The following is a 14,004-nucleotide window of genomic DNA, read 5'->3' as shown; positions in this document are numbered from 1 at the left end:
TATATATTTGCCTTGACTTTACCTTTAGGCATGCCCAAGTGTTTCTCATGTAACCTGGGGCTGTTCAGGTCACTGGTACATGCATACTGGGCTTGAAATCCCCCCACCCGAACAGGGTCACAGGCTGCCTGCTAGGACTTTTATTCTCATCAATACAGTCAAAAGCTGTCCTATTGCTTGTTTGGCCATACATCTCCAGTACTCCTAGCCCACACACACCCCAGATCTCCTCTCAGCTCCTCCTTGTAACTCTGCCCCATGCACAGTGTTCTGATTGAGTCCATCTTACAGAGTTGAAGCCTGTTGTTCTGCCATGATCTCTCCTAGAGTCTGGGACCAACAGTAAAAAGAGGGGGCCCCAATGTTGGATCAAAAAATAAAAAAGCAGCCCAGAGATGCTGTGCCACCAGGGGAAATTCTGTCAACCCCACTGCAGAGCTATACAGCAATAGGCAGCGCACCATTGTCAATGGGAAAATGTATAAACAGTACATGTCCCTCTTACTTGCTGCAATTTATTACCATCTCTGATAAAATTGGAGGTTTTTATAGGGAGTCACTCCAGGATTTTATAAACAAAAAAGTAAAATCAGCACACATAGTGTGATACAGTTACTTTAAATCAAGTTTAAGAACTCTGGGCAACATTTTTTGATTAACCCTTGCAGTGGGGCCACCCCGTACTGCAAGGGTTAACGGCTTGTTTTGGTCAAGGCCATATACATTTTTTTTTAAAAGCCGGTTTTCTCTTAGACCTGCCTTTCCAGTGGTGTAAGGTCCCCGAGTCATCACGTTCTATACCAGGGGTCTCAAACTCAAATGACCTGAGGGCTACAGGGCACGTTATCTTTTTCCATGGGGGGGGGGGGCACATGAGAGCCAGATCCCGTGCCACTTGGTGCAGTGGCATGACACCAATTATCTTTTTCATTGTCTGTAAAGTTTGGCTTTAGCTCACCGAGGCAAAGGGGGGCATTCTTTCCACTGACCACCGATGCAAGGTGGGGTTCAGCGGGGCATTCTTACCACTGATGCAAGGGGGGGCATACTTTCCACTGACCACCAAAGGGGGGGGGGGGGTGTCCCCTGACCCCCAATGTATTAATTTTAGCAGGACTCCTTGAGACCTAAAATTATTTCAGCAGCATACAAGGAAGCAGGCTTCAGGTTTTGTTTTTTAGTTTACAAAGGTTATAATTCCTCATGCAAACTCCAAACAATATTCCAAGCAGAAGCGATCCCAGGAACACCGTGCTGCAAGCTGCTAGTCACTCCACTGTCTTGCTCCTCATATACCCAGGCTGTTAATAAATTCAGCAATGCCAAACCTGTTGTACTCATTTAAAAGGTGTGCGCAGGCCTACAGCATTCACTGGTCATTAGAGCCGCTGGCGCCACAACTGTAGTTGAAATACAAGCAGGTTTCAAGCAGACCATGTGCCGCCTCTTCTTGTGAGGCGTGTGCGAGAGGAGCGGGGTCGGAATGACTTTTGGGTAAAGAAGGGCCAGCTCTACCCCACTATCGGCGGGCCAAAAGTAACCAGTTCGGGGGTACAGTGTCCCCTGTTCTATAAACTATGCGTATAGGACGTGAGGACACCGGGTGACATGCCACTGCTGCAGTGGAGGACGACGGGCTGTTACAGCCAGCTAGCTCGGAGAATCGGGTGAGTATAACTTATTTTCCTCCCTAGACCAAAACTAGCAGTGAACCTTTGCAGTATGGGGGGGGGGGTGACCCCACACAGCTCTGGTCAAAACAACTTTTGCCCAGAGCTGTTCTGGGGATGACTCCCTATAAAAAGACCCCATTTTATCAGAGCTTGTAATGTAATGAAGTTTGCAGCAAGTGATAGGGACATGGACTGTTCACATTTTCCCATTCACAATTAAATAAAGACAGATATCAGGCAACTTTAAAAAAAAAAAACAGATAACTGAAGAAATACTAGGACTGGAGTCCTAATATCATTGTTTCCCCAAATTATGAACCCAATTAAATGTTATTGTCTCTGTATTTTCTGTTGTGCATTCCCAGAGGGAAAAAAAGGCAAATCTATATTATTTATAAAGAGCTTTAATATAAAAATACTTGATCAGACAGTTACTACACAATTCGCTACAAAAAGGAAACAAAAAACAAAAAAACAGGTCCAAAAACAAAGAAAAAAGCACAGTAATCAATGCCAGAATGTTTGTTTAAACATTTATGGGCATAATTTGGGATCCAAAATGTATCTACTAGTGTTAAAGAATAGCAATGATCTGACAAAATTAACACTAGCATTTAATGTTGTGGTTGTACAAAACAGTTGGAAGTAACAAATCCATTAATACTTTGATGATCAGTTTGGTTTGAAATACTTCAGCAGCCATAAATAGGGGTGTTCAAATGGAGAAATCCAGTCCAGATTCAAAATTAATAGAATATCCTTCTAAAGTGAACTACATGGTTGGTGCAGGACCCCCAGTGGTGGGTTGACGAGGTATATTGTACATGACACCAAGGAACTGATCAGCAATACGGCCTGCCTCTCTCAAACCGCTCAGGAGAGCCCCGTGAACAGTTGCTGGATAATTCCGGATGGTGTGCTCACCAGCAAAGAACAAGCGAGGGATAGGCTACAGAACAAAAAAAGACAAAGTCACATTGTTATCAGGTACAGTCTGTGGAATGCCGGGCTGACACATAGTTAAGGGTATCAACTACATTCTATTGTCAAGTTTAAGACATCTTTCCATCTCTTTTATTTTACAGGTATCTATCTGTTTTTACAACATCCCTCATAGTTAAGCCATTCTCTTCTATCCTCCCCTGCCTGATCATGCTACAGTTAGATAGGGTGGACAGACTAGTACAAGTTTAAAATGGCTTAACAAAAAAGTCATCTGACTAGATGTAGCCATTTACAGTACATAGTTTTCTCAACCCCCCCCTTCCCACATTAACCAAACATACAATCCTGTTGAACACCCTCCAGTCTGGGAATTCTCCAGTTCAGCCTTGCCCTTAGGGGAAAAAAAAACGCCTTAAAAAAAAAAAGGAGAACTATGAAGTGAGTGCTTTTCACTCACCTCATAGTTCTAGCCGACCTGTGACAATGAGACTGTTACAGGTCAGCTCAGTAGATTGGGAGGTGAGCGAACACATACCGGCGTTCGCTCACCTCTCAATCCTGTCACTGCCGTGACAGGGGCTGTATTCCCCCCTCCGCCAGCGCTGACTGGCGGAACGGACGGGGGGAGGGTACAGCTGGCTCTGCCTCTAGATAGGCAGAGCCAGCTGTCACTCTCGCAGCTGGGCTGATCCAGACATAATTGTAGGGATCCGCTTCAGCATCTCAGTATACCGCGACCTATACTGAGCTTAGGGTGACGGGAGGACCCTAGTTTGTGTCCTCCCGTTACCCTAAGGAGAACTATGGGGAAAAGCCCTAACCCCATAGTTCTCCTCAAGGCCAGGTTCAAACTCTTGTACTGCAGTAACTATGGGACTACATACCATTCATTCTTAATTTCATCCACTGGCAGATCGTACGTTTTTTTAAATTACTTTACAACCCTCGCAAGACAAAAGTTTTGCGAGGGTTGTAAAGTGTATGGCCAGCTTTAATGTTTGGAGGTGCTCATCACAGAGAGAAGTTATCCAAGCTGAGCACACCTGGTCCTTCAATTCTATGTAGAGGGATGTAGTACTATGCATGCGCCACTGTCATCAAGTGAGAATAGCAGAAAGACATGGCTTTGGTATGGAGCTTTACCTGCCCACCTGTAGCCACACTAAGATGTGAAGGAAAAAAAAAAAAGGGGCAATGTAGGTCATACTCATAGCTGGCAATCAGGGCATCCATTACGACCTCTGCTGCAAGCTGAGAAATGTCATTAAATATACTATATATTTGCTATACTTTATTTCCTATTTAAAACTATTGACATTGATGGAAAAAAAAAATCTGACACTCGACACTTTCAGCATTTGTAAACTTGCTCCTAGTTAGAATAGTGCTCAGGAGGTATGGCACATTTCCCCACATTGCATGCACATCACATGCACTTAAAGGCGTTTTCCTATATAGACTTATTTGATTGGTGGCATATTCATTATATGATTTTAAACACTGCCACAGAAGGTTGCATGTAAAAAAAAGTGCTACATGAAAGGAATGTATCGGATGTGCTTGGAAAGAAAAAAATACTGGAGTACACAAAGTGCAACTTTCATTGTGATAACTCACCTGAGGTGCTCCAGGAATAGCAGGACCTGGAGTAATTGGTTGAGCCATTAAATCATAATCATTCCCAGAAGAACCAGCTGCTACATAAGAGTAGGAACCACGGGCCCAAGGATCAGCACGCCACCGGCTCACAACAGTTTCCTTTGGCTAGACATAATTATAATAAAAAACGAAAAGGTTAATGTTCCATGTGATCTCAACCCGTCACACCTCCATTTATGCAAGAATCTGGAGTATTAGGTTTTAAAAATAATAGCTCCTGAGGATTATGTAAAGTTTTTATTTGTTCCTAAATAAAGCTTGCTTATTGTTTAGTACATTTCCAGGTTTAAAGTTGGGGACCACTGGTTTCCTGAAGTCTTGATAATTGCTGCCCTGTCAACTGCCTCCAACTATATACCAAGTGCCCATTTACACTTGTGCATTGTTACCACAAAAGCATCTGCTCTATGAGCGGTGCCATTCATTGTGAATAACCCCAACATATTGTCCAGTTTAGCATGAGGGTGCTGTGTTTTTAAAGAGTCACATCCACTTTTTCATCCATTGTGGTGCATTGGAAGCCCATTCCAAATGAATGGGCTGCCTTAACACAACACATCTTAAAACGTGCCCCAACATGCATGCATTAACGCAAACCAATGCTTAGGCCTTGTTCACACCGAAAGCGGGTGTGTTGCAGAGTGGTAGCTGCTGGAACGCACCGCGATCGCTAAGAAACATCTCCCCGCGTTTTGGAGGGGGTATGGCGGTGCATTGAATTCAATGGCACCGCTTCCACGGCCCCCGCCCGCAGTGCGAATCGAATGCGTGGCAAAACTTTGCCAGCGTTGCGTTCCACTGCAAACGCAAAAAATAGAGCAAGCCCAATTTTTTTCCTTTGCAGTGGAACGCAAAGCTGGTAAAGTGAATTCAATGCACCGCCTCGCCCCAAAACGCGAGAGAGGTTTCTTAGCGATCGCGTTGCGTTCCAGCAGCTACCGCTCTGGAACGCACACGCTTTCGGTGGGAACAAGCCCTAAAGTGTGAATGGGCCCTCAGAGTCAATGGCAGAGTAAATAAGAGTGGTGGGTTTCCTCTGGATACTACGGTTACCTACCAGACTTTAAAGCCACGCTCAAAGGTTAAATTGGCTCCTGTCTAAATTGTGCCTGTATGCATGTGAGATAGGGACCTTAGAGATTGTAAGCCGCTTGAGGGCAGGGACTCATGTGAATGCATGTAAAGCACTGCGTAAAATTTTAGAAGACCTTTTGAAGAACAAATAGAAGAGGAAGAAGCGCTACAAGCAAGTGATTAATTGTGGGTATTAATACAGATGGACTTGATTTTCATGGGCTGGTGGTAATGACTGTTCGATTGTTGTCAGTGGTTGGTTGTGGTGCCTATTTCGCCTTCCGGATGGTGTTGATGTAAGCCAAAGTGAGGGAAATAATGATGGTACAAGTAAACTAGGATAAGTGAAATAAAGAGACTATAGAATATAGAGACTCACCAAGGAGTTGCAAACGAATTGAGTCTCTATATTTCACTTCTCCAAGTTTACTTGTACCTTGTCTTACATCAACACCATCCTGAAGACTAAATAGGCACAACCAACCACGACATCAGCAAAGCCATTACCCCCAGCCCATCCAAATCAAGTCCATCTGTATTAATACCCACAATTAATCACTTGCTTGTAGCGCTTCTTCCTCTTCTATTTGTTCTTCAAAAGGTCTTCTAAAGGCTGCAGAGCTGCAACAAGGTTGAGGTAGGAGGCATGACTATTGAAAAGTTGATTATACTACCTTCTCTATTACAAGGAGCTGGCAATGGAACTTTTTTGCTTTAAAAAGCAAATTCTTCAAACTAATAAGATCACTTAGGCTGGGTTCACACCTAGGTGTATTGAATATGCGCGTTTGTCGCGCGTTTTTACCGTGACAAACGCCCGTTTCCGAGGGTTACTTGGCTGTATCCCAATGGAAACGCAAGACCAAAACGCCCCAAAGAAGTACATGTACTTCTTTGGGCGTAGGCCGTTTTGTATCGCGTTCGGACGGGCGGAAATACGGCAAGGTGTGAACCAGACCCATTGAATACAATGGGATTTAGATGTTTGAGCGTTTTATAGAGCGTTTGTCGAGCGTTGAACGCGCTACAAAACGTTCAGGTGTGAACCAGGCCTTACACAAAATACAAATTCCAGCCAACTAGTGATATTAAAGTACTGTTTTTCACATTGGCAGGAAAAACAAAAACAGTTAAGATAAAAAACTGTATTTTTGTTATGGTTCATCGCTTAAATTTGGATGCTTGTAGTCAAGCTGTTGCTTACATGAGAAGGTGTATATAATTTTACACATACCACAAACAAATACCAACATATCTGGTTATGGAACACATACCTGTGGAACGGCACTACTTCCAAATATTCCTTTGAGAATGGCTAAACAACGTCCGACTATAACATCATCACTGATATTTTCCATGATTCCAGCGGCTTCTCCTGCTACTAAGGCCAGAAGTATTGGTGCTGTCAAAACAAAAAACAATTTATCTTATTTAGTATGGTTAAGGACAAGGAAGAACAATGGATGGATTAATAGTTAATGAACACTTTTTAATGAACGCTACTGCTCACGGTATACTGAGACGCCGCAGCTAAAGCGGATCCCAACAATTGTGCCGGATCCGCCCAGCTGCGTGAGTGACAGCTGGCTCTGCCTATCTATTCACAGGTCGGCTAGAACTAGGAGGCGAGTGAAAAGCACTCAACTCATAGGTCTCCTTTAAGTGACTCAAGAAGTCTTTGATCTTTGGGTTATACTGCTGCCTACAGAAGAATTGGACACTGGCCAAAAAAAAAAGGGTAGGCCAGCCAAGGATAACCCCTCCCACTACCAGAATGCCTCTACATTTTATGGCAAAGCAGTGCCGAGAACAATCAAAAGCACAGGAGGTGGGGACCTGCGTCTCTCAATGGACTCTATGGCGAGTACAAAAACCCAATTTTCTCTCATCAATTGTAGAACACCGGATGTCTTCAAACTTTGGAACATTCATAACACAGCAAACAAATGCTAGAAGGCTCAATATGCCAAAAGAGAACTGGGGAATGCCAGCAGCTCAAAAATGCCCAAAGTTGGCATCAGATTAGGCAGAAACATCCACCTTATAGAACTTACAGAATGTGTAAACAGACCAGGTGGCAGCCTTGCAAATCTGGGAAACAGTTGCTTGATCCTCAAAATCCCAAGAAGCACTCACAGACTTCGCAGAATGCACTTTGGCAGGAAAGGGTTGAACCTGATCCTTGAGACCACGAGCCTGGATGATGGCCTGTTTGCGCGATCTAGAGATGGTGAAACGAGAAGCCAGTGTACCCTTATGGGTACATCTGGAACAACAAAAAGGAAATAAGTCTTCCTGAAAGAGGCAGTGGCTGAGAGACAGACTCTCACTACCTGAACGACATGCAGCCAATAGAGGGAAATTTATTTTTAGTGAACTGCAGCTGGGCAGAGGAATAGTTAAAGTGAAAGGCAGAAGCTACCTTAGTCAAGAAGGAAGCCCTGGGCCTCAACACCTTACACATATGCAAAAATCAAAAAGGATTCCTTGCAGGATAAGGCCACCACTTCAGACACTCCTCACAGAGGTGATGGCTACAAAAAACACAACCTTGTGGGTGAGAAAGGAATGTCCCTTTTGGTTCAAATGGCCATCTGCTCCACATATTCTATAAGCAAAGATCAATCACAGCAGCAGTCAGATCTCCTAAGGGATTTTGACAAAGTATGGTTATAGCCAGAATCAGATAAAGTGCAGGACCCACAGGTCTAAAATGGGCTTCCAAACACTTATCAGTCGAGTCCCTAAAGACAGGCATGTCCTCAACCAGAATAGTAAGTGCCTTGTTCAGGTAGGACACTGGCAGTTCCACAGTGGAAATAGGCCGCTTCTAGAAAAAAAAAATGCTCACCAAACTTCACCTTCAACACAACAGAGCAGCAGAATAGACGTCCATTGTTTTAGAACAGTAGCAAAAAAGGCACGTTGATAGAGTTATGCTTGGCTGGCCTTCAGGGTTTGTGGTTTGCCAGTGTGCAATCCTCCCATCGGCGGCAGTATAACCTGAAGTATTGCCCTCAATGGACAAGAGAAATGAATACATTGCCATTTCTAACCCTTTTATTTTTTTACATGTTCGTTGCCTTGTCGACAACAAGGCAGCGAATCTGCTGTGCTCAATTTCATGGTGACCAATCTGGTTTAAGTAAAAAAAAAAAAAAGCTTTGAAACCCTGATATGGTCTTGCCCTAGGTTAAAAAGTATCAAAAGCATTAGAGCCAGGCAATAGCATTTTCAGAAGGGGATCTGCAATGAAAGCACCTAGAGTTCTCTTTTACAGATATCCTTCACTAACATCAGCCCTGGGCATGTTGAAGTATTTTTGGACGAGTCCTGTGTTTTGGAAATCCTTGTGTATTAAATATTATACAGGATCTCACTAGCGCAGAAAAAGTCTGCATTGCAGCATTTTCATACGCAATGCCTGATATTTTCCTTACAGCATCACCACTCATAAGATTTGGATGCTTAACATGAACAAACCTATTTACAAATGGCTCAACATAATACGATATATTGGAGAGGTGAGAGGTGAAAGGTGAAAGAGTGAAGGAACCAAAGTGGACCAAAGGTGCAAGCTGAAGAACAGCATTTTGTTTATGCAGGACAAAAGGTACTAAAATCTGCTTACTGAAGTAGGTTACAGAAAATGTGCATTGGTTTTGCTGATATATGTGCCCGGTTTATTCATGTAAACCAACAATGATATGTCTACATAAAGCTGCTTACACTGACTAAATTACACAAGCTGTAGAAATATAGATTTTTTCCTCAGCAGTTGTTCATAAAAGGTAAATCATTGCATGTCTGGTATACAGGTATCCACTAGAAGTAGTTGGCGCTACATAAATCCTTAATAATAATAATAGAAGTAGAATTTACAAAGCAGTGGAAATGGACATATTGACCAGCAAGCATGTAAACATTGCATCAAGGATTACCTTCAGGCAAACATTAACCACTTGCTGCACGGAGAAATGTCTTACTATTTGCGCACACATGATAAAATCTGAATTTTTGGCTAGAAAACAGCTGCAGACCCAACAAACAATTATATATTTTCTGAAAGCAGAGCCCTTATAGAATAAAAAAAATCCTAGTTGCAATTTTTTATGTCACATTGTTTTTGCACAAATGTTGATCAAACTAGTATTTTTAAGATACAACACATTATTTTTTAAATTTGTTTCTCCAGACTCTAAAGAGGCGGAGAATGTAAACAGTGACACCGGACGTGATGTAATACACCACTTCCAGGTCCAGTGATCGGAGGAGAGATCAGCGGCTGGAAGCACACCTGATCTCCCTCCGATTAGTCAGGGAAGACCTACCATGCCGGTCCTGGGCCCGCACACGGGGGACAGTGGAGAACAGGGAAGCCGGCGGCGGAGTAAGGGAGGGCACTCAGCACCACATCGTACAAGCGATCTGACTGTTGTACAGCCGTCGGATTGCTTGTATTTAAACAGCAAAACCACCTGCTGTATAAAATGATACCAAGAACACGGCTGCAGAAGCAACCGTGTTCTTGGTATAACCACTTCAAAACAGATAGTTTTTTTACAGTGGGCGGTCCTGAAGCAGTTCAAAATATGATTTTGTGTTTACAAAATGACATAAAAACAGACTTAATGTCATCTGCTAAATTTAGAAAATAAAAACAAATGTATGAAAATATCAAATGAAAAATATATTACCTTTATAAAGATTCCAAAATAGGAAAAGTTCACCTCTGCTGGCAGTTGTACTGCCTACATGACCAAATAAATTCACAGTGGGGTCCCAAAATACTCTGTCAAAACAGAGTACCACCTGAAAATAAAACAAAGAATGATATACATTACAAAAGGAAGGGGAGAAATATCACAACCCGCATATCACAACTAAACGTGTATTTGTTCTCCATGATACGTTAGCTTGTCCAACCTTGTGCTTACTGAGCACCTACCTTATTTAGATTTCCAAAACCCATTCTTTGAACAGCAGAGGTCTTCCATTCTGGCAGTGGAGGAACAAACTGAACGGCGGGAGGTTGTTGTTTCAATACGCCAAGAGGCAGAGTGCAGAGGACGGCATCACACTTATAAATGAATGTTTGACTAGTAGAGCGGGTGTTCACAGCTATCACTTCACATCCTATAAGCAAGAAAAATATATTACTGACCATATAACCTGAAACCAATTTCAATGTAATATGCACAAATTCAACCTCATTATTCAGAAACAATGCTGTGTGACAAATGGTCACATAAGCACTAAGCAGAAGGTCTTTCTGATAAGCTTGCCAGCAGGGGTGGGTGTGTGTGTGTTTCTATACTCACTCATCCACATATACACACACACACACACACACACACACACACACACACACACACTTTAGAGAGAGAAAAAAAAAATCACCTTTTTCTTATGTGGTGCCAACCCCCCCCCCAAAAAAAACCCTTCTACCACATACGTCTTTTATGCCAACCATTGAACAAAGGATCTCTTTTCAATGGAGGCCCAACAGTGTCTACCTCCTACAAACTGTAAGGCACAGCTGAATAACCAGTGCCTAAAAGGCAGGACTTTACATCCAATGTCTCAAATTAACAATCTGAGAATAAGTCTGTCCCACACTGGTGATTAGAGAACTTACACAAGCCAGACAATATTAGAGTCTATTTGGTTGTTCATAACCCTCATTTATTAAATATCATTTTAATATTAACAAGTAGAGTGTATACCTCACATCATGTACATTTTTTTTACTTCTAAGTCCACAAAGGTTGCTAAACAATACATACCAGAAGCAGTGTATCGCACTTGCCGGACAGCTGTATTCAACTTGATATCCAGCCCTTCTGCCAATGCCACTGGAACACAGGAATAGCCATTCCGAACAGTTAAATGACTGCCAGTAAATTCAAAATCGTCATCCTAGTAAAAGAGAAGGATGGTTAGGGTTGATTAATATAGAGCAGACAGGTGACAAAAATGCAGCCATCTTCAGGATGGCTTACCTGGTCCCAATGCTTTAGGGAAAGTGTAGACAAAGGCGTTGCATTAGCAAACTCTAAATTTGCAAAGTGCCAGTCAAGTATCTGTCTGTCCCGGGAGGACAAGTAAACATCGCTGAAAGAACAAAAAAAATAAAAATAATATGCGGAAATATAAAAGAATGAAAGGATCTAAAGGAAGCTGCTCACTGGCCAGCTGAGCGCAAATGTTTACAGCAGAAAATACCTTGGAGGGTTGGCTTCAAGTTCTTGCAGTTTTTCTTCAAGTTTTGCTTGTGCCTCCGCTAACAGATCATAATCCTAGTTCCAAAAGTAAAAGTAACATTAGACAATTTACTCCAAGGGACTAAAGCAATAGACTTAAATGTATGCATGTAACGTATACCTTGCAGAGGACTGTTAGATCTCGGTGCTTGCTTTTCACTAAAAACTCAGCAGTGATGTCTCTGGGAGGCTTTACTTCTGAAGCTTCCTTATATTGCTGATGAAGCTCCTTTATTTTTTCTTTTAAATTCACCATCTGTTAAATGAAAACAAGTATAGTGTGACGTCTATTTTGTATCTTGACTACCAAAACGCAGCAACCCCCTGAACCAAACGCAATTTGAAAAGTGTTAGACGTGCCATAATAAAAGTACGTTTTTGTGAACCTTTGAGCTTTTATATATTATTGTCCCTTTTTTTTTTTTTTTTTAAAAGGGAAAGGAAACCATTACTGCCACAGTTTTCTCCTTAGACGCTACAGGGATAAAGTCACGAGAGACCATGAGACAGGTAAAACAATGTCTGTGCTCTAATCCGAGCAACACCGGTCAACTGTTCCTCAATCTATTCTGGCAACATTGCCATGGAAGCTCCAAAAATAAATATTCAATAAATATAATATCCTGCACAAATATAGCAGGTCTGCGTTCAATTTTATACTACAGCAATACATTTTAAAAGTGACACTAAACTCCGGAGTTAAATCTTAAAAATGCATTGTAAAGTAAAGTAAAAATGTAAAGTATTCACCGCTCCAAGCTCACTCCCGTGATGGACTACAATCTCAATACAAATTAGTAAACTAAACATGAGATTGTAGTCCATCACAGAAGCGAGCTTGGAGTGGTAGCTACTTTACAACACACACAGGGACCATGGGGAACAAAAGCAGCCACCCTCCAGAAGGAAGGACAGTGTCAGCACAAATTCAGAGATGATTTGAGGATCAGCTGAGTAATACACAAATAAGATACATTTTTGTTAATAGGTACTTGAATGTATTTTTAAGATTGGAGTCCTGAGTTTAGTGTCACTTCAATGCAGTGGTCTTTATGTGTATAATGGTTTTATATATAACAAGCATTTTTTTTAACAGGCTTTAGTTGCCCGTTTTAAAGTTTTGGATGTAAGGGTAGAGGGGTTAGAGAACCTGTAAATGTTACTGTTCAGTGCTAGATATTCCCCTCATCACCTGGACAGGAGATAAAGGGAGACAGACATCAGTAGTAGCGTAAAGTAAGCTAGTATTGCAGCTTTTTATTAAGGTCAGAGTTTGTTTTCATCATTGAAATTAGTGAAAAATCTCCAGAACAAGGCCACATGAATAAAACCTCTGGATGGAAAAGAGGTCGTTCTCAGCTACCCGCTTTTCCATCCCAAAAAGAACCCTCAAAAACCTCAGCATAGAGTTACACTTTAAGCAATTATAAATAAAAATAAAAAAAAGTCAATGCCTACCTTATTTAACAATTCTTTTAATTCTTCTTGAGTTTTCACAATTTTTTTCCAATGCTCAATCTGTTCATCTTTCACATGTTTCTCTTGAAGTCTTAAATAGAAAAAAAATTACTTACAAACATGAACAGAAAAAGCTGCCAAACATAGATACCACACGTACAAAAACAACCCCTCATCACATATAAAATATGCTCCATGACACATACATAAAATAAGTACGTACATAACAGTTATCTAAAAGAAAACAATCATGCTTACTGTATAACCACCTCCAATGCCTGACCTAGTGACACAGGTTTGTTATTAAGAACATTAAAGTCTAGCTGATGGCTGAGGTAGGAGGTAGCTTCCAACAAACGGTTAAATTCTTGTTCCACCATCTCATCTTTCTCTTTCGGCACCTGAGAACAAGGATAACCACATATTAAAAACAAAAAACCCCACAAAATACTGCTAACGGTAAACCATAATAGTCCATATAATATTAGCCTAAGTTACCGCATCAAGGGCCCAGAAGACATGGCTGGAAAGTGATTTACCAAAGTCAAGTATGATTTGCTTCAAATATCCAATCATGTGGAAAGAAAAAAAAAAAAAAGATACAAGTTAGGTACCTGGTAACTTCTTTTCCAGGAATCTTCCACAGTAGCACCGGAGGATCCTCCCACCTAAAACAGGAAACAAATCATCCACAATTAAAATAAAAAGGGGCAGCGTCGCCCAACCACCTCAGTATTACAAAAGAACCGAAGGCGGAAGGACCACTAGTAAATAAAAAAGAAAAAAAAAAAAACATGTTGAACACACCCCTCAACAAGCAGGGCGGGAGTCCCTGCTGCCCTGGAAGATTCCTGGAAAAAAAGTTACCAGGTTCCTAACTTGTATTTTCCCAATTCATCTTCCAGGGCAGCACAGGAGAGGATAAGCAAGAA

At 41.7% G+C, this 14,004-nt stretch overlaps 1 protein-coding gene across 1 annotated transcript in view; it reads right to left on the bottom strand.

Moving 5' to 3' along the window:
* Window positions 1-2,054: 2,054 nt before the first annotated feature.
* Window positions 2,055-14,004, bottom strand: part of KDM1A (lysine demethylase 1A) — a 33,344-nt gene continuing 21,394 nt past the window's right edge. Inside the window, exons 9-19 of the mRNA XM_018558021.1 lie at window positions 13,331-13,525; window positions 13,073-13,163; window positions 11,736-11,870; window positions 11,577-11,650; window positions 11,354-11,465; window positions 11,138-11,270; window positions 10,300-10,487; window positions 10,049-10,163; window positions 6,626-6,753; window positions 4,236-4,382; window positions 2,055-2,622 (exon numbers count right to left, since the gene is read on the bottom strand). Of these exons, the coding sequence (XP_018413523.1) occupies window positions 2,446-2,622; window positions 4,236-4,382; window positions 6,626-6,753; window positions 10,049-10,163; window positions 10,300-10,487; window positions 11,138-11,270; window positions 11,354-11,465; window positions 11,577-11,650; window positions 11,736-11,870; window positions 13,073-13,163; window positions 13,331-13,525 (1,495 nt within the window). The 3' untranslated portion in view covers window positions 2,055-2,445. The remainder of the gene's footprint in view (window positions 2,623-4,235; window positions 4,383-6,625; window positions 6,754-10,048; window positions 10,164-10,299; window positions 10,488-11,137; window positions 11,271-11,353; window positions 11,466-11,576; window positions 11,651-11,735; window positions 11,871-13,072; window positions 13,164-13,330; window positions 13,526-14,004) is intronic.

The sequence above is a fragment of the Nanorana parkeri genome, unplaced genomic scaffold, assembly GCF_000935625.1.
Source record: "Nanorana parkeri isolate BGI_ZX_2015 unplaced genomic scaffold, ASM93562v1 scaffold316, whole genome shotgun sequence".
In the NCBI taxonomy this organism is placed as follows: Eukaryota; Metazoa; Chordata; class Amphibia; order Anura; family Dicroglossidae; genus Nanorana; species Nanorana parkeri.
Note: the sequence above shows the minus strand (reverse complement) of the source record. Positions and strands in the feature narration are given on the sequence as shown.